This window comes from Carassius auratus, unplaced genomic scaffold (assembly GCF_003368295.1).
Source record: "Carassius auratus strain Wakin unplaced genomic scaffold, ASM336829v1 scaf_tig00216959, whole genome shotgun sequence".
NCBI classification, from domain to species: Eukaryota; Metazoa; Chordata; class Actinopteri; order Cypriniformes; family Cyprinidae; genus Carassius; species Carassius auratus.
In genome coordinates, this window is record NW_020528816.1 from 502,501 (window position 1) to 523,685 (window position 21,185).

General features: G+C 37.3%; 1 protein-coding gene and 2 pseudogenes across 1 annotated transcript; 2 read left to right on the forward strand and 1 right to left on the reverse strand.

Annotated features, from left to right (window-relative positions):
- Nucleotides 1-8,067, reverse strand: part of LOC113099538 (alcohol dehydrogenase class-3-like) — a 9,855-nt pseudogene extending 1,788 nt beyond the window's left edge.
- Nucleotides 8,068-8,459: 392 nt separating this feature from the next.
- LOC113099539 (transmembrane protein 144-like) lies at nt 8,460-12,795 on the forward strand (annotated as a pseudogene).
- Nucleotides 12,796-13,593: 798 nt separating this feature from the next.
- LOC113099554 (protein FAM198B-like) lies at nt 13,594-19,008 on the forward strand. Its single transcript, XM_026264416.1, has 4 exons — nt 13,594-14,572; nt 15,218-15,426; nt 16,989-17,215; nt 17,894-19,008. Exons 1-4 carry the CDS (start codon nt 13,780-13,782, stop codon nt 18,099-18,101), a joined length of 1,437 nt encoding a protein of 478 aa, XP_026120201.1. The 5' UTR covers nt 13,594-13,779; the 3' UTR covers nt 18,102-19,008.
- The last annotated feature ends 2,177 nt before the right edge of the window (nt 19,009-21,185 follow it).

Here is a 21,185-nt window from a genome sequence, read left to right on the forward strand (position 1 = left end):
AGAAGAAGGTATTTGTACTAGAAAAAAAACTGAAGGATCTGTCCCCTAGCACTTTGGTATTGAGGAGGAATTACATATTCACAAGGGGGGATCTAATGCAATTATGAGTGTTTACTTACACCATGTGTGGCCACCTTCTGCTCTGTGCCACTGGCTGCCCAGGCCAGCCAGGAGGAGATGAAAAGACACAGAACGGAAAGCCAATGTGGCTCTGTTTGTTTTCAGAATTTAGCCCATCTCCCCTCATGAGATGCGCTATCTGAGACCCCTGCTAATTAAAGTTACCCATGAAAGAAAGAGAAAGAGATCTGTTTGGATATAAACCCAACTCAAGAGCACAACGAAAGTCAAAAGTGATGTGGATAAATATACATAATGTATGATGTGACAGCAGGTAGCCTTCATTAGTTGAGTATGAATATTTGTTTAAAAGATTAGCTATGGTTTCTTTATTAGCAGCCATCCGAGGAGGTCTCCCTTTAGTGTCTCATTAATGATGCTGTGCATACTAGGGCCACCTCAATTACCTTAACCTCTAAAATTGTCAATTAAACAGGAGGTTGTTTGTTTCTTCTTTTATGTCATACTTTCATAGTTATTATTCCTCTCGTGAGATAAGCTCTGTGTGCACTGATAATCAGCCGAGGGGACTTACAGGCCCACTCTCTGAACTTAAACATGCCTCGCACCCTGCTTGTTTGACGTTTTTATATTTTGACTTTGTGTTTGGGGACCATGGTGACATTTCACGGTTGTGTGTTTTGTGGCAGAGTTGATATTAAGCAAATCTGCTGCTGCTTAAATTTGCTCTTAGGGATTTTAAAGTGTAAGCAAGCACGTGCGGGAAAGGTTTCCAACCACCTGAGGGGGGAAACGTTCGATATTTGCTAAATAGATAGAGCCTCCGAACGAACTTCCAGTATGAGTTTCAAACACACATTCCTCCCCCATAAGCAAACGTTCATATTCAATTAATGCTCTTCTTAGGGTTTAGCCAAAGTAACACTGTGCACCTTCATTCAAACATGAGTTGACCTTCCATTAAAAACCATTATCTTATGTCACATCTGCTGCTAACTACAATAAAATGGTGGAAGGGTGGTAGATCTTCATGCAGTGGATGTGTAGATCAAAAGATAAAATGACAAATCTATTGGAAATCTCAAAGCAGCGTATGGTGTAAGATTTAAGCCAGTGTGCAACTGAACCTAAGGCCAGGCTTAGCTGAAAGTAACAGACAGTGTATATTCTAAATGTCTCTTGTGTCGTCTCTATCTCTGTTGTGTGGGAGGTAGACAGAGAGTGGTGTTGCAACAAACATAGTTATCTAAGTATTTACATTTTGTTTCAGTCAAAACGTACAGAATCACTGGGTGCTGAGGCCCGTCCTCCCATTTAGAAGACTTACAGTGTTTCTTAACACTGCAATTGCGTAGTTGCTCCTCAGACACATACTAACCACCCATTTTGGTGGTGTGTGTGGGTGTTTTTTTGTCACTTCACTGCTATTACACAACATGACGTCAAATTCTGTACATGAGTATTAGCAAACCGTCATAACAAACAAACCTTAGCACTGTCTCAATTTTTTTTTTTTTTTTTTTTTTTTTTTTTTTTAGTGTTGGGGAGTAACTTGATAAAACTGGAGAGTTTCATAATAGTATTTTCAGAAGGCTGACAACGGTTTTCAAAAAAGTTTCACTTTTCATGCTATATTCTGATTGGTTGTTCAGACAATTAATGTAAATAAGGTGGTTCAAAAAAAACGTTTACTTTTTGCACTGCATTTTAAGTCTCCTTAGCTATTAGGAAATAATTCTGTTCATTACTATGTTTTTGAATAGCAAACTTTGTTCATGATATATTAAATGATAAACTTGAAATGTTTGAATTTATTTGCACTACTTTTCAAAAAAAAATATATATATATTTTAAATATGATGTCAAAGTTGAATTTTCAGCAGCCATTACTCCAGTTTTCAGTGTAAGATGATCCTTCAGAAATCATTTTAATAAGCTTAAATGAACAAATTTACGCTTATTGTAATGTGTTACCATCATAGTGTCTAAACAGTTTCCCAAACACTGCTTTTGTCATATACACTATAATCCTTCTGGAATTAAATGATCATTTTACTTAATGAAGTAGATATGTACACAGTCATTTCACTAGGCAAATAATTATAATTTACTTCCTTTAAAATTCCCAACAGGCTTTGCTAATCCAGTGTCAACCAGCTTCAAACGAGGAGATCCAATGCAGTGCAGGTGTGCAACTTCAGTATTGCTGACCTCTCCTAACCCTTCCAGGCACATCTGATAAGGGGTTTCCCTTGCTAAAGCAGCCAGGACTATGTCACTGGATCTGGGTTTGCTGTGTTGAGCTTTAGGCTGGGGATGTCTGAGGCATTGGCTGGTATTAACACTAATGGCCCGGATTTACTGCTAAAACAGGGCCTCTAACAGGGTGGTCTTTCCCCGACTTAGGGATGCATTCTTCCATGGCAGTTTGGGCTTTGTGTTCATTCTGAACTAGGACTGATTTTTTTCTCTGAGCTCTCTCTCTCTCTCTCTCTCTCTCTCTCTCTCTCTGTGTGTGTGTGCTGTCTCTATCTCTGTCTCAGGTACTTGTTTTAACCTTATCATTGCCACTGAAGCTTGGGTGTACCATCAATTAAGACAATCCAGAGGTTGTGTTTGTTCATGTTCTCCGCCAAACCCTTTGAGCTTTGAGTAGGAGACGTAAAAGAAGCACACCTCTCAAAGTAATGCCAAAGAATACTGAATTTAATGCCCAACTTCAAATGAACATTAGTCATTAGACAAGCAGACAGTCATATAATGAATCCTGACTCATTATTCATACAGACAATGACATTTTATTTGTTCAACTTCCACATGAGAGGAATACCAACTGGCAAAGTCTGTATTGACAAATCTTGATTTACCTGTGCATATAAATCACTGCAATTGCTAAGTAAACTGACATAAATACATTACATTTCAAAGACATTACAATTGCATTTTTTATATTCAGATCAAATGAATCATGCGATATGTCTCTCAGTTGGCATAATGTAGTTCACAGTAACACTCTTTTTAGATTATGGCCCAGATCCTACAAGGTCTGACCAGTTTGTCATATATTTTTTCAGCACCTAGGCCATCTGGGTAGAAATTACAGTTTGGTTAAAATGAAAGAGTCTGCTGTACACTACTGACAATTTTGTAGAGGAAGGTTCTTCATCCTCGAGGCTACTAGTTGAAATTATAGAGATAATGTATTGGCTAAAGCATGCGAACTTAAAAAAGAAAAATTGGATCTTATGACCACTGGAAGATTTGGTTTGTGACCAAAATTATTTGGCACCAGGAATTTCTGCACCGCCACCAAGCAGTGTCACACATTCAGACATACTGGTGCACCCACACACACATTTGAACACCCTCACACACATTAAATATAATAATTTAGGGAGAAATCTTTTGATCCCCATCTAAATATTGAGGAAGGCAACTCAGCCCCTTTGACATTTTTTTCTCTTCCAGGCTATATTTGCGCGGCAATATTTACCTATCCTGGCATTTCTGTTGTTTGTCTATTTTCCTTATGAGGCTGTCATGTCTGTAGGAATGATGCACGGCACTGACTACACATTTGGCAGGGTAAATGTCTGATATTTGCCTGGACCAAGCTCATGTGAGTGGAATATGTCTCATATCTGTCATGGTAAGCACACAAGACAAATCGATATTCTTCATTAGAATCTGATATTTCAATGCTTTATTTGACTCTTGTCAATCACGTTGATGAAAAACACATAGGACAGCCTAAACAAAGGTCACATCCTTATGATAGACTTTTATTTAAATTGGCATGGGATCATTTTTAGATAGTTAAATTGTAAGAGTTTAATTTATATAAAATATAAACAAAATATAATTTATTTGCTTTGACAAACTAGGCTATATAATCGCGCCACATGATTAAAACAGATAAAAAATGTATTTAGGTTAAATACATTTTTCTAAGTACTTCATATTTTGTTTGTAAAAATCTTATTGTAAAAGTATTCTTCATGTAAATGGCATAAAAATGCATTACTAATATTTTAGATACACTTTGTAGACTACAATGTGTAACAATGGCATGCACTGAATAACAGCCCTAGATCATACAATTTAAACCGTTAAACTTTTAGAGATGTTTTAAAGCAATTTGTGTCTACTGGATAATTTATTTATCGAAAGAGTTTGTCATTGTAGAATCAGACATCACTTCAATTTCTTTATCAAGATGTCAGGATAAATGTAACTTTGCAGAATTTCATAACGCTACCCACGACTTATAAAATAAATGTATGTTTGTTACTTTTAGTGCCTCTACTGCCAACTACCTGTAAACGAAAGTCTGAATTGCCCACATAACTAATTATAAACCACTGTGTATTTTATTTTATTTTGAGAAAACCTTTAAATGTAATGAATGAGAAAAAGAGCAAGATCTTTCTAAAATCATATATTACCTATAGTGGTAAATTTGTCCACTACAAAATTCCCTGTATCTACAAATGAGCTCAGTGAACATGCATGCACCTGTTGCTACTTGTCTTTTATCTTTTGATGTCTCCATTTTTCAGCAGTCTTTCTCAGTTTCAATGAAAAGAGCAACAAAATCTCACAGCTTTGAATCTCTGATTGATTGCAAAATATGGCAGGGGTAGGGTAAATGTGAGGGAGACTTTGCTTTATTTTCCATTTCACGTAAAGATGGAAAAGGGGGAGGGGGCTCTGCCAAGAGTATTCATTTGATCTGAATGGAACTACAATAAAGCAAGTTCCTGGACAGCCATCCCAGTTCATCATGGAGTGGCATTCCCCAGCCAGCCTTTCGTCTCTGGCTCTGACAGGCCACAACTGCTATTCTTACCCTCAAGAGCATGCTATATTAAATCAATATATAATATTACCAAGGTCAAAATAAAACCCACGATCAGCTGCATGTAGCCCCATGTGGCACTGGCATGCACCCATCCATCTCCCTATGACATTTCTTTTTTCTAAAGACTTCTCATGACCCACTAGAATACAATGAAGGCTCAGATAATAATATTCTTGTAGATGGAAACTAGTGGATAGTGGTTTCACAGGACAGTGATGGTGTTTTGACCTATTGGTGGTTTGCTCTGTCTCAATGCAGCACACAAAGGAAATGAAGAAGGTTTTGTAGTACAAGCTGGCCATCTAATGGTTAAAGATAGATGACACAACCAAATCAGATGAAGCTTTATTGTATGAAACAGATATATTGTGCCCCAATAAATATTCCTTTAGAATATAAGCATTTTTAAGAACATATGAAACTATACTGAATACGAAACTGCTGTGACGTAACAAGACGTGTGTGTGTGTGTGTGTGTGTCCATACGTGTGCGTGCTCTGTATTCCACCAAAATCCCACTTTTTTTTATAACATTGAACTGATGACTGATGACAATGTGTATAAACATTACTGTTACATATATTCACATTTTTATATCGCTTCTAATAATTATTAGACACCATAACAAAGGATTTCTTCTCTTGACTAATGTGTGTGGTTTATGACCATACCAGAATACTGAAATACTGAAAAAATGTCAGGCATACAGTGATATCAATGCTTTGTTGTGTTCTTGGCAGAATGCAAGATTATTAGTAGGTTAATAGAACTGACCATTTTTCATTGATCATAAGATCGAAGGCCTGGTTAACCTGATCTAGAGTCAGTCTGTGTGCCACAAATTCATCCAGCAGGAGCTTCCCACTCATATAATCCTGAACCCAACCTGTCAATCAAATTGGAAAAACAGAGAAATTAAATATTAATTATTTGCAGGTGTTTTCCACTAATGAACAGGACAATTAGAGAGGACTGTAAAATGATTAGATGTAATTCTCCATATCGCAAAAGCCTGGTACTGCAGCTGCATAATATACATTAGAATATCATAAGATATATATATATGTATTTCAGGTATGCCTTACCACCAAAATAGGACCCTTACAGAGATTTTCCTATCAGAATATCCTCAGCGACCAGAGTAAATTCTCCCATCTGGCCCAACATCACACAGACTCCCCCTGCAGGAATACATGCTTTCACAGCAGCCCTCTGATTGAAAGATTTCTCTGATTGGTCATTATATCAGTTCATTCATTTACATATGAATCTTGATTAGTAATGTTTATCTGTTACTATATGGTAACTTGACTGGCTTTTGCAATTTGAAATAGACTTCTCTGACCCTAAAGTATTGCTAGATACAAGATTCAAGACATTTGCTTTTCCACACTAACTTACCATTACTTCCAAATTCCCCGCACACTCAACAGAGAAGTCAATGCCACCATTAGGCTGCTCCCTCAGCACCTCCTGAATAGGTTTACTGTAGTCTTAAAGCTGCAGTAGGTAACTTTTGTAAAAATATATTTTTTACATATTTGTTAAACCTGTCATTGTCCTGACAGTAGAATATGAGACAGATAATCTGTGAAAAAATCAAGCTCCTCTGGCTCCTCCCAGTGGTCCTATTGCCATTTGCAGAAATTCATCCGCTCCCGGTAAGAAACAACCAATCAGAGCTGCGGTCCGTAACTTTGTTTGTGTTCAAAATGTAGAAAAATGTATATAAGCGAGTACACCATGAATCCATTTTCCAAACTGTGTTTTTAGCTTGTCCAGAATCACTAGGGTGCACCTATAATAAGTGTTTATATTCTGACTATTTTAGATTGCTTCGGGGGTACCGCGGCGGAGTAACCCAGTACCTTTGTGATTCTTCATAGACATAAACAGAGAGAAGTAGTTCTGGCTACGATGTTCTTCCGCAAAACGCAAGCAGTTCTGTTTATTAACCACTAGAGCGTCAAAAGTTACCCTACCACAGCTTTAAGGGTTCACAAACTCAGTTGCTCCAAAAGTCTTGGAAATCTTAGACTTGTCTGGGTTGATGTCAACTGAGATGATCCTGGAAGCACTGGCAGCCTTGCATCAGCCAGTCCAAGAGCTCCCAAACCAAACACCACACATGTCGAGCCAGATTCTACCTTTTGGAAGACGATGGCAAAAATATATAACACATTCAACATGCTGGTGTGATGTTATTTTTATTTTATTTATTTCTTTATATTCCAGTGCAAATCAGACATCACACACACTTTGCCGGTATTCACTGCTGCCCCATATCCTGTAGACACGCCACAGCCCACCAGACAGACTCTGTCCAGTTGAGCATCTGGGTGAATCTTGGTGACATTATCCTCTGGCACAACAGTGTATTCAGAGAAGGTGCTAATACCAGTAAACTAGTAAAATCTGCTGATTCTTGCAGGTGATCCTACTGCCATCTGCAAGAACACCCTGTGGAGTTTTCTCCCTGGGAAGGAGAGAAAATAAAATATTACTTGATCCTTTGAAAGCACAATAAAAAGTAATACAAATATTAATCTGTAATTTTAAAAGTGATTTTAAATAATGGAGTAGAAATATTTGAAAGAAATATGTGGTTATTCTCAGGCCTTACTCTCAGGCTTATTTTTAAGTTGTATTTTAATTTCAAGTCTACATTTATGTCTAGCCTAACATGGTAAATCTAGTGTCATGGATTTATTCACGTTTATTCAGGTCAAGAATCTTTCACTGCCTACTAATTTATTCTAGTACTTAAGTGTGCTTCTAATTTCAATTTGCTTTAGTTCAACTTATAAAAACAACATTTTAGATTAAAGACTCAATGATTAAGCAGTGTGGTTGGTTCTTCTCTTCTGCTTTGCATATTCATAATGTTGGATGTTGGCCAAACATCATGTGATTGGCTAACCACCCTCCTTCTATGCAAGGGTGGTGGAATCGAAATAAGTTGGAACGTGATCTCCATCTAGTGGAGCTGTTTGGAAACAACGTTCACCTTAAAGAAAAAAAAAAAAAAAATCATTTTTATACTCATTTATACCCTCACTTACAAACCGGGATGACTTTCTCCTCTGAAACACAAAAGAGAGTTTGGCAGCTCACCAACTCACCATCCACTCTTTATATATATGAAAATAATAATAATAATTACAACAAAAACTAATGACTGGTGACTGATTGGTTAGTAATGCGGGACAGTGAGGCCAATTAATGACAACTGGTTTACATCAAACCACTTTTACAATAACAAATGTAGTGCTTATAACCTGAGTGAAGGGGAAGAAGAAGGATTTGATGCTTTGTGTTGTAATATGCTGTAGCAAATGATCATCTGAATGTAGATTTAAGGCAAAGTTAAATGTTTCGATTAATCTACTGTATTGTTAGCTGACATTATGATACTGTTACACCTCTGGGTGTGTGGGCTTTGCAATTGCTGTACTTGGAAACACTGCAAACAGTTTATTTTTTTTTTTATTTTTTTTTAAGCATAAATGCAACAAGTATGTGGTCAACCTTCAGTTTTGTTCTATACCTAGAGCCCTTGTCCTCTAAAGAAGCCAATAGTACATACACCCCTTATGGCTTTGTAGCCTGTGTGATTTCAAGTGCTGTTGTATGGAAGTTATTTGGTTCTTCTTAAAACAATTGATACCGGCTAACATTTGAACAGCTATGTCTCAAAATCTTATGTCTTTACAGGAATGTGTTTTTCAGTGGATTTACTGTTCAGCTGGTTTGTCACTGGTAAAGCATGTGAGTAAATAAACGTGTTTAATATATACAGATGTTGTTTATAACAGATTTGGCTCTCAGGAAATATAACAGCTGTCCCAGTTGAGAAGTTTATTGGCCTTGGACTTGGAATTTTGCTTTGGGAATCCTGCGGATTGCTAATTGGATGGGCAAGCTTAATGTAACCCTGGCTGATTTTTGACAGATAGGGCTTAAAGTAGGGATGAATTGAATTTTCTGATGGAAAACTTTGGAACATGGATTTCCGTGCTGGCCCAGGCTAGTTGCTGACATGAACATCTGGAAAATATGAAGCACGTTTGCTTGATGCAGCTTAAGCCATTGCTAAATATGTAATGCACTGTAAAGCAGTTTGTAAGATAACAGATCATTTTGACTTGAGTTTAGTTTTTAAAATGATTTGTGCCTTGGCTCATCTTTAATATTAAGTAACAACTTCTGTGATCTGAATGTTTATTTGAAATGTATTTTTCTTGGATGTATTGTGCTGCATTGGTTTAATGCACTTTATTACAATCTTTCTTTATAACACTTTAGATTGAAGTTTCATTTGTCAACATTAGTTAACTTCTTTTGTTAAAGGGGGGGTGAAATGCTATTTCATGCATACTGAGTTTTTACACTGTTAAAGAGTTGGAATCCCATGCTAAACATGGACAAAGTTTCAAAAATTAAGTTGTAAGTTTGAAGGAGTATTTTTGTTCCCAAAATACTCCTTCCGGTTTGTCACAAGTTTCGGAAAGTTTTTTTAGAGTATGGCTCTGTGTGACGTTAGATGGAGCGGAATTTCCTTATATGGGTCCTAGGGCACGTCTGCCGGAAGAGGGTGCGCTCCCTTACAGCTAGGCTGAGCACAGACATTTCACTGATCAGAGCGATTCACTGATCAGAGCGAGAGCGTCGCGAAAAGTCACAAAAGAAGTGTGTTTTTGGTTGCCAGGGCAAGACAACCCTGCACAGATTACCAAAAAAAACAGCATTAAGGGACAAGTGGATGGAGTTTATTTTTACAGAGCATCAACGGAGTTGTGCAAGTGTTTTTGTTTGTTCCCTGCATTTCGAAGATGCTTGTTTTACAAACAAGGCCCAGTTTGACGACGGATTTGCTTATCGTTTATTTCTTAAGGATGATGCAATCCCAACGAAAAAGGGTCACGATCGTGTGTTGGAACCGCAGGCGGTGAGTAAAACTGCTTAAAATATCTCTGCCTCCTTGTTAGTGCGTCCCCTCCCATGCCGGAGACCCGGGTTCGAGCCCCGCTCGGAGCGAGTCGTTGCTGCTGCTGCTCTCTTTCAGTTTCAGCCTCGGGATCTGATTCTGGATCATAAATAAACGGCTGAATCTGACTGTAAGCCATGGTTTGTTTTGGATGATGGTTTTTCCCTCACGATAATGTCACAGCTTCCACATGCTCTCAACGCAAAAGCCTACTCGTGATTCTTTAGCTCCGCCCACACGTCACGCCTCCAGACGGTCGTGTTTTTCCGGGAAAAATCGGTACAGACTATCTTTCTCTTATGAATATAATAAAACTAAAGACTTTTTGGAGTTATGAAGGATGCAGTACTACTCTATAGGTACTCAAGATTAACAGGATATTGAGTGAAAACGAGCATTTCACCCCCCCCCCCCCCCCCCTTTTTAACATAGACTAACAATCTTAATTTTTATAATCTTTTATTAATCTTATTCTTACTATAACATGATTAAAATCCAAAATTGGTCATATTCATTCTTATTGTACCTGGACATTTGCATTTTTGTTAACTTACATTAACAAAGATTCATATTATGTATTGCTCTTTGGTGGTTTATTATATTGGGACCTTATTGTAAAGTGTTATACATTGTTTTTTTAATTCAAGGCAGAGGTGAATTATCCTCTTAATTCATTCTTTTCAAGGTTTGGCTGGTCTGGTCTGCATCCAGAGGAAGTATCCAAGCCGATATTCAATTATTGAGGAGCTGGCCTTTGTCTGCTAAGGTATTGAGAGAGCAGAAAAATGTGATATGGTCATGGATTAGTTGTGTCCATAGTATTTGGAGGTAGACCATTAAGAGAATGTTTCTTTGGTTAATGAAGGCTGAAATTTTACAAAGTAATGTGTTCATTCAATTAAGAAGGTGATAGAGTCCTCAAAAGGAGGGCTGAAACCCACACCAGTGGAAAGGAAATGCTGCAGGCACACTGCTTTAGACAGTATTTCCATCCTGAAAATATTTCTAGTTCACTTAGGAGTTACACCTCAAAGAGATCCTTTTGAGATCAAAGAGCTGCCATCTTACTCGGCTAAAAGTTTCTCTGAAATTGAAAATGCAATATACTGCATAAGGCAGGATAAATCTCCTCCTAAGACCTAAAGTCACATTGTATTGGATCCACAGTTCCATCTGATTTTATGGGATATGGTAATAAAAACATCCCTTAGCTTTTATTTATTTTAAGAGAGAACCCTTCGGATCAGAATCTATGTAACACAATCATGTCTTTGTTTCAGTGCCATCATATTCTTCTTTGTGAAAAGTGATTTTTCAGAAACGTATACATCCATGTCTTTTTTTGATTGATGAAAGGGTAAGTTTGTTAAGGCTTTTCCACAATAAATGGTTTTTGGACATTATGCAGAATATTGTTTTGTGTATTTTGTCTTTACTGAGATTTTTTGTGCACATGCATTTACATGTCTGTCTTTAGAGGCTGAATCCATACAGGACAAAACCCTAGTGAATGGGTGGATACAATTTCCTCAAAAAGCAAAAGAATGCTTTTTTTTTTTTTTTTTGCAGTTATACTTCTGGTTCATCAACACTGCACTGGAAAATCCAAATTTGATGGCTTCTGTTGTAATATACATATTCTTGCACTTGTTTGTGATACAACCCCCCTCCGCCCCCATGCATGTTTAAGTTATTTTTATATTACATTTTAGAATTGACATCTATGGTCTACAGCTTTAGATTATATTATTGTGAAATCTCTGGACAATAAAGATCAAATCTATGGAATATTTATTTACAGCGGCAGTATCTTGGTCATATTTTCAGGTGGCCTTTATATTTTTTCTTTAGTGCCCATTTTATATATTAAAGTCCATGCCACAACCAATTCTAGTATGTTCACTGGATCCAGTCAGAATGATATGTGTGTACGCATAATTAAAAAGTTGTGTTTTTGCCGTTCATTACAGAAATTGATTACTGCTTTGCCAATTACAGTGGTATTTTCCTCATGAGCACAGTGTATTTTCTTACTTAATGTGCAGTCATGAAGAACAGTCCTTGGATTTATCCAAAAGCCATCTTACTTGGTAATTAATTTTGCTTTCCATTGCATCATCTTTATCTTAACTTAAATGAAAGTGCCATGTTGCTTTGTAATTTGACCACAGTTGTTACTATATTGAGTTACATGTATAAAGTGTACATTTAACCACTGACCACTATGAATGTGCAATACAAAAAATTCCCCCAGACATTCTATTACCTTTCTGCTAAATAGTGTGTTCCTCATGTAAGATCTTCCGTGCAGGTTTTTTGAGTGGCCTGATGTGGGGATTAGCCACATATGCCCGGCTTATGGCAAATTACTACCTAAGTGCAGTGCTCACATTCCCTATAATTAATGCTGTAAGTATCATAAAAAAAAAAGTCATGTTCTTTCATCTTGCATGGCAAATCGTATGAAATGATAGTGTGTTCTATTTTGCTTTCTGGGGTTTTGGTTTAGTAACTCCTCTGTGGGTAAGTGTGGTATTAAAAGAGGTCAAAGTAGGTAACATAAAGCTATTTGTATTCATTCAGTGTTACGGAGGGCATTTTGACATGACCTACTCTAGCTTGACACCTTTTCCAATTGAACAGGAGTATTTATGTGTTGAGAGAACATTTTGTATAATGTATTGGAACTATTGGTATTGTTTTGCTACTGATTAATTGCTTGTAATAAAAAAGAAATAAATTAGAATCAACTGCTGTCCTAACAAACTATTTTTTTCCCCAGGCACTTGGGAACTTGCTTCTGTTTGCTTTGGCATCTTGTGTTTTCCTGGCAGGCTCCCTGTTAACTGCATATTTAAAGATCTGATTCTGTACGTTATGTTACCACAAGGAGGCAATGGTGGATCAAGTTTTAAAACAATGTTCCTGCCAAACTTTGCAGTCACTGAACAGTCTTATCACTTCCATAAGGCCTTTGCAGCTCCTTAGTAGCATGTTTCTTGCTCTAGCATTTTAACTGCTATCAAAATTAATTCAAGGTGTTGTGTAAGCTCACGTGTATTTGAATTCAACTGTTTTCCCTTTCTGACTAGGCAATACATAGAGTTTTATGTTTGTGTATTTGTTGTATTTATTTAACTGAGTCTGAGGCTTTTCATGAGGGTCCCCATCTTTTCTGAGAAGTGATTTGTCATGACAGACTGACAAAGACTGGACAAGCAGTTAAAAGTGTATATAGTCAAGAGTACAGTCTAAAGCTCTACAGGTTTAAATAATACATTCCCGATGTACTTAAATGACTACATAGTTTGTTATGCTTTTGTGCATGTGTCTTGTTCTCTTTACTGGAGCCTATCATTATTACATGTTATTGCTTCACATATTCACACCAATAAATTCAAGTACAGAACATGTCAAAGCAGCATTGTTTACAGGCGGAACTGTGCACAGGCAACTTCTTCCTGGTGGTATATGCTATTGTAATTCATTTAAGGTCTTCCTGACAGGCCCGAGTGTTCCTGTTTTTGTAATTTATCAGCAACTGTTGTAAAAAAGACATAGGAAAATAACCAGCCTGAGATAGTTAGCTGAATTAAAAGGGTCTCCCAGCTGGGCCAAGCTAGTGGTCAGGTGGTTTAGATGCACTGTAGATGAGGCGAAAAGACAAGCGCCATTCTTTTCCATCTGGGACTGTTATCTCAGCTGATCCGGCATCGGGACAGTTGTCTCATTAATGCTGGAGCGGTAACGCTGAGCGGATCATCTGGAGCACCTGTGTGCCATCAACACGAAAACAGTTCCAACGTGGATAACAGAACATCGACTTAATCATGCGCAGACACTCGTACCAATGGATATGCATTCGACGCGTCCTGGAAATATCGGGGACACTTTGATTTATTTGTCCGTGTCGTTTTTGAAAGTCTGTTGGAAATATTCTGCCGGTAGGAAATATTTGATTGTTGCTGTTGTGTGTTTTGTTTATTTGTTTTTCACCGTTCATGTCAGTCGCGCGTCTACACGCAAGGACAAACGTCTTGATCTGTGGACTGGAAATAGCGTTTATGCGCAGAGTAAAACCGACCTAGACCCCGCTGATGGGGAGGTGAATGAATCTGTGAGCCCGACTAGGTCTAATGTGGTGTATATTACGCTCAAATCTAAGCGACACAAACCGGCCATCATCAGGGGCACAGTGCGACCCAAACTCCGGAGAAAGAAAGTTAAAGTGACACAGCAGGGTGGTACGCAGGGCAAAGTGAAGGACGCGGGACACAAAAACATTGTTAACCCACGACTGGGATATTCTGAGCTTGATGACAGTGACATTGGTTATTCATCCATAAGGATATACAGTGAAAGAGCTCCTCCATGGTTCAGCAATGACGATATCACTGCCATGCGCTTTCTAGCCGATAGTAAAATTACGCAAATCGGTGAAGTGGCACCTCGGGGTTTTTCTTCTTTCATTTTGTTTAAAAGTGCGACAAATGGCACGGACGATATTGATGAGTGTCGTAAATGTTGCGGTATTGTTAAGCGACCCTTGGACATGAGTGAGGTGTTTGCCTTTCATCTGGACAGGATTTTGGGACTGAACAGAACTTTGCCAGCTGTCAGCAGACGATTCCACTCTCTTGGAGGTATGCTACACTGATAATAAATAAATAATAATAATAATAAAATAAATAAATAACTTGTAAATAAAACATAAGAAAATACTATTTCAGGCGTTTTACTTCTTAAACTAAAAGTCAGTGTTACTTGCCAGTTCTTTGCAATAATTATATAAATTTGTTTCTACCCCATTTTAAATGTAGCTATTTTTTCCCTTTGCATTTGTGTTTATTCAAACATAAACATTTTATATTTATTCTTTGTCATTGTTTATATATGTTCTGTTTTTTATTTGTATTTATTGTGAAGTTTAATTGTTTTAAATTATTTTTGCAGCAACATTTTATTTAACATTGGATTAGGTTATTTTTGGATGCATACATCACAGTTAAAAATGTTTAATTGCATTAGATAAAAAAACTCAATATATTAAAACATCAATAAATACCAATTGGTATTAAAATCACGTTTTGATTTAAAGTAATTTTATATCTAAGAAAAGCGAAGTCACTTCTAAAAAAGGTCTGAGCAAAGCATCATTTATGTTTCATAGATATATTACTATAAGTATTTTCTCTAATGGGGAGCCATTTCAGTGTCATCAAAAGCTTTCATGAAAAAGCATGACTGATGCTGACTTAGTGAATGTATTCATTTTCATCTTGTTTCAGATGGTCAGCTTTGTCCAGTGGTCTTGTGGGATCCTTCTTTAAGCCCAGTAGAAGACCAACCCTCCGAGAGATTGAACTGGGGCTCATACCAAACCTCTCTCAAACACAAGTGCTGGCATGGGGGCGTCATACCTAAACCAGAGTGGAGCTGCACCAGCATCCACCACCATGAATGGAGCAAGCTTGTAGTCTTTGACTTCCTCCTGCAGGTACTCCACTATCATCTTTCTACATTGCTGAAAATACTGTAACTTTGTTGATAAGTAACATTTGTTTTGAAAAACATTTTAATTTAATTTAAATCCTTAAAGGGGTCATATAATGCTTTTTAAGAGATTATTATTTTGTGTATTTGGTGTAACAGAATATGTTGACATGCTTTAATGTAAAAAAAAAAAAAACACATTATTTTTTAAATACTGTACATTATTGTAGGTCCTCTATGCCCCGCCTCTCTCAAATTTGTAATTTTCTACAAAGTCCCTCCTTCCGACAAACACAGTCTGCTGTGATTGGCCAGCTGACCCAGTGCATTGTGATTGGCCAAACACCACAAGCACTCATCAGAAATGTAATGCTTCTTTCCATAAATGCGTACTTCATCTTTCAAAATAAATGTAAAGACAGTTACCGTATTTTCCTATAAGTATAAGCGACTATAAGTCACACTTTTTTTCATAGTTTGGCTGGTCCTGCGACTTATTTATCAAAATTAATTTGACATGAACCAAGAGAAATGAACTAAGAGAAATGAACCAAGAGAAAACATTACCGTCTACAGCCGCGAGAGGGCGCTCTATGCTGCTCAGTGCTCCTGTAGTCTACACTGAGCAGTATAGAGTGCCTTCTCGCGGCTGTAGATGGTAATGTTTTCTCTTGGTTCTTGGTTCTAAAAAATTAGACTTATAGTCCAGTGTGACTTATATATGTTTTTTTCCTCATCATGACGTATTTTTGGACAGATGTGACTTATACTCAGGTGCGACTTATAGTCCGAAAAATACGGTAATAATGTCCTTAGGTTTAACATCAGTTCAAGCATGAAAGGGAAACAGAGTGGTGTGACAGACACAGTGATGAAGCTCATATGTGTTTGCAGTACACAAGCCACTGACAAGACAGCTGACTCTGTGTGATCGTCTCTCTCTCTTTCTCTTTCTCTCTCTCACTCACACACACACACACACACACGTGCGAGCGGACACACACACACGACACAAAAAACTCTGCATTTGAACATTCAATAGCAAATACTTAAACTAATAACAAAACATACTTACAGTAGGTGATTCAGAAGGGCAACATTGTCGTAGCAAAGTCAGAATTTCTTCCTCTCCTAGCTTCACAAAACAGTCGTACATAAAATGCGTTGCTGTTCTGTTGTAAGTAACCTTAAAGATTCCTAAATGCATCTACTTTCGGAAGGCCAAATAAAGTGCTTCTGCTTTCGCCTGAATACACACAGCATCTCCCTGACATGACTACTTCAACACTAACAGTTCAACAGTTACTTAAACCACGCCTTCTTTATCTGTATGAACATTTGGGCATCATTAAGCAAATATCTCCACATAGTGATGTAAACATGTTGGGGGCGTGTTTCAATGAGCTTTTTTGGGGGGGGGGGGTCTTAAAGAATATCTCTTTGGATTTGAGACTTTGGTCTTTACAACTTTACAGATCTTCTTCATGCACCAATAGCTTGTAACACTCCAAATAGAATGGAAACATTTAAATCACTTTAAAGCAAAAATATTGTGTTTCTTCTCAGATTTATGAACGTCTAGATAAAAACTGCTGTGGATTCAAGCCACGCCCAGAGGACACCTGTATTGAGCTTGGTCACCATGAAGAATGTAGAGACAAGGATAGCATAGAGCTGACACACATAATCCACCGTAAACATGACCCACACCACCTGGTTTTCTTCAACAACCATGGCTACTTTGACAGAGACGAGGGGAATCTGAACTTCAGGCTACTAGAGGGAATCAAAGAGTGAGTAAAATTAGCAGACCTATTACACATGTTCAAACATAACCACTTGATCTTTCATTTGTATCTCATAATAATATTGTAAGTGTCAAAAATGAAAAAAATATTTTTGCAGAGATACTATGCAAATGTTATTTAAAAAAAAAAAATGTTCACACATACTAGTATTGCTTTTTAATTAAAATGCATTGTGAGTTGCAAAGATATAGTTCACCGAAAATTCAAAATTACAAACTCAAAGAAATAAATCCTTACAGTTTGTTTGATTAAACTACAAGTCACCACAGTTTTATTTTTAATTATAACGGTTTAAATAAATAATAATTTGGGGTGTCCTCTTTTCTCGCTCTTACCAGAGAATCTGAGGTGGTTTTTAATTGCTGCAGCTAAGACTGCAACTAAGAATTAATTTCTGTGAGGCCACAAGGTTGGTCTTTCAGTAAGCCTCCACCTCCACAACAGCACTGAAAACATCAGCAAATACATACACCAACAATCTGACATGTGCTGTCTGAGCTAAGGGATTCGGCTGGCAATGCTGCTAATGTGATACCTCTGGGAACGCAAGCTCACTTGTGCAATAACATAAATAATAAAAAAGTGGTTATTTCCTCCGAACTTAGTTTGTTTGAATAATTATTGAGTGCATTACTATATTCCTTCGATACTTTTCCCTTTCAGGCTACCAGATCAGTCTGTGTCAGTGTTGAGGTCTCAGCGTCTCAGGGAAAAGCTCCTGCAATCACTGTTTCTTGACCAGCAGTACTGGGACAGTCATGGTGGCCGTCAAGGCATTGAAAAACTCATTGATGTGATTGAGAAAAGAGCCAAAGTCTTGCTCACGTACATTAATGCCCATGGGATTAAAGTAGTACCTATGAACTCTTGACAAATTGAGCTTAAGCTTTCAATGTATTAGACAAACCACTATGCATTTGGTTTCCAATGAATGTTGATGTGTTAAACAGATTAGTATTCCAATGAAGACCTTCTGAAATTAAGCTCTTTCAGTCAACATTTTATGCACTACAGAAATTAAGAGCACTTTGTGGTGTTGTAAGCGCTGCCTTCTTTTAAGATAAGAAGAAATGATAGTTCCTCAAATGCTCTACCCAGAGTCCAGGGCTATTTTTTGCCACCACTTACATTCCCCAAGTTAAAGGCACTGTAAGTGATATGATCTGTTTTGTTAACTTCCACCAGCCTTAGCTTCTAAATTTGACTGCCACTTATTTCCAAAATCCTACCCACTAATGACATATCAGCAAACCTGATGTACGTAAGCAAATATTCAAACTGAGTCCTTTGGTTAGTTACACATTGATATCTAACAGCCAGTCTGTTTTAATATTTACAGAGCCATGAGTTTGTCATAGAGAGCGGTGCGATTTCTCAGGGTACATATTTTAGTTACTCTATACGTCAAAGAATGTGTGCTATTCCATTAACAGCACCAAAGCACTTTCAATTCCAATTTTATAATCAATGCATGTTCCTCTCAATGAGTAGTTTCAGTGAGTTATTAATTTCAACTAGCAGTACAGATTTATAACAACATTTCTGCTATAATCTGCACATACAGTACATATGTTTTGTCTGCTATGATGAAGGTGTTCATGATGATGGCTCCAGCATCATTATTGCTAAATCTGGACATGTTGCCGTTAAGATGATATGAATCTTCTTTCATATGAATAGCAGTATTCACTGTGCTCTCAGAAGTGTTTATTTGTTCTACTTTATTGTTTGCATTTGTAAAAAGTATGCATATATAATTAAAGTATTACTGATCAGTTCATCGCATAATCATTTTAATATTACATGAATTTTAGCACCACCATTTTTCATCTTTGAGAAAACATGATCATCTTTGAAATGGTTTGAAAAGTGTTTATGTATTCACTGTATGCCCTAAACAGCTACCATGTTCATGCTAGGAATACTTGAGTTTGAGTGCAGCTGAGTTCAACTCTCTTTTTGCTTTGCAGTTCCCCTCCTTATTTGCGTTTTGGTTTGCCAGCCAACCAGCCAGTCAGTTCTCAGAGCCTAAAGTGACCCCTTTTGAAAGTGTACAGACGTACTTACCCACAGAAATTAGCTCACACAATGGTTCTTTTATGAATGTGAAAATACTTAATGTTTGGCAGCACTAGCCAGAATGCATTTTAGATGTATCTGCTCTACACAGTGGACTTGCTGTGTCTTGCCACACTCTTTGCCAGACAAAACCAAGTCATTTGGAATGTCAAATCACCTCTGCTCATCTAGATAATATGCAAACACATGTGAAATACTCAACTGCTAATGTTCGCCATCCCTACCTAAGCAATGTCATTTTCCGTCCTGCAGATGTTTTCTCAGTTGAATGTTCGCTAGAAATAGTAGTACAGATTTTTTTTTTTACACTGTAAATCCACAGGGAAGTGCTGTTTGCATTATTTAAAATGTGGCATACCATAATAGGAATGGAAAGAAGCTGATTTTGAGAGCTGATTTTACATATGACCTAGTTTTATTTCCATGTTTTAAGCCTAATGAAATTCCTTTCAGTTGACACAATGATTCCAATCTAATACCTTCCTGTTTCTTCAGTCGAGTTTAAAAGTGTAACAGAGTTTAAACAGTGTAAAACATGCCAAGATATTTACCACCCTGTGTATGTCTAGAGAGACAATTTACACTTTTTCTTTTCCTCTGTTGTGCTTTCTTTCCCTTATTTTATATCATAACAAGGAAGCATTTATACCAGTTGCTCTGATCACTTCTTTTGTGAGAACATTACCATTTTTTTTTTTTGCTTGCATTGCTTGTAATTCGTATCAACTCACAGCTGTTTTCATACTGACATCTCACATTTTTGTGTCCTAAAATCCTCCTCTCATTTGCTTGCACGAGCTGACCTGCTCCATTTCTTGAGCAAGTATGGAAAGGAATTTTACACTGCTGTTCACTGTCTATCTTATTTTTCTTCTTTCTTTTTTATTGTTTCTATGACAACATCACCCCAGCAACATCCCACTTAGTTGGCAACAGATGTACAGTATGAGTTTGACCGGTAGAAAGTATCAGACAGAACACAAATAGCAAGGAGAGCTCATACCTCTGCACAAAAACAGAAAGCTCTAGACATAACACGGGCACATTAACCCCCCTCAGTTTCCAATCTGGAATATGAGTCTTGATCAACATTAACTTGCACTGTGTGTAACCAAAAATGAATAAACAGATGGTCGAAAAAAGGAGATTAAATCAAATATCAGGGCATGTTACAACCTGAAAATGCACTTTGTCATGTGATAAAGGAGGTTTTCAATTGTGCCACTGCTGATGTTTGCGGAGATGCATGTTAGTTATGAGTTTTTAGCTTGGAAAGATGCAATCTGCGTGTAAAAAACAGCACAACATGCCTGAGGCAGATAGCCAGGTTTCCTTCAGTTGCTCCATTCTGTTTGTCAAAAATAATCTCTCTTTGGGGACTGTGTGCAGCTGTCAGATCTAACAGTAGGATACAAGCCATTTAACTCTTCCCTGACAACAAAAACTCGTAGGAACGTTCATTTGGGTGGAAGTAAAGACTAATATGATTTGATCTTAAAAGGAATAGTTCATCCAAAAATTGAAATATTGTCATAATTTGTTCGACTTGTAGGTCCAACCCCCATTTTTTAGTAGAACACCAAAAGAGAGTTTCTGAAGGAGCTCAACACAGCTCTTCTTCATAAAGCAGCAGGTCAGTAGCAATATACAGCATTTCAATCACCAAACAGACTGAAAGTAAATCATAATAATTCACTGCAAGTTTCCCCTTCATCACAGCCCTCAAATCAGCTATGGTGCTTGGATATCAATGATGTCAAGCATAAATGTCTACAATACATCCTGAGAACAATTATTGATCTGACACACCTGGCATTATACACTCTTAAAAAATAAAGGTTCTTTATCGGCATCTATGGTCCGGAAAAAAAGCTTT

What these genes read in the sequence shown, in the direction of transcription:
- LOC113099554 (XM_026264416.1), top strand. Translation starts at nt 13,780, where the DNA reads ATGGATATGCATTCGACGCGTCCTGGAAATATCGGGGACACTTTGATT. An exon ending in ACGATTCCACTCTCTTGGAG is followed by an intron (nt 14,573 to 15,217) that starts GTATGCTACACT and finishes ATCTTGTTTCAG; the next exon opens with ATGGTCAGCTTTGTCCAGTG. An exon ending in TCTTTGACTTCCTCCTGCAG is followed by an intron (nt 15,427 to 16,988) that starts GTACTCCACTAT and finishes GTTTCTTCTCAG; the next exon opens with ATTTATGAACGTCTAGATAA.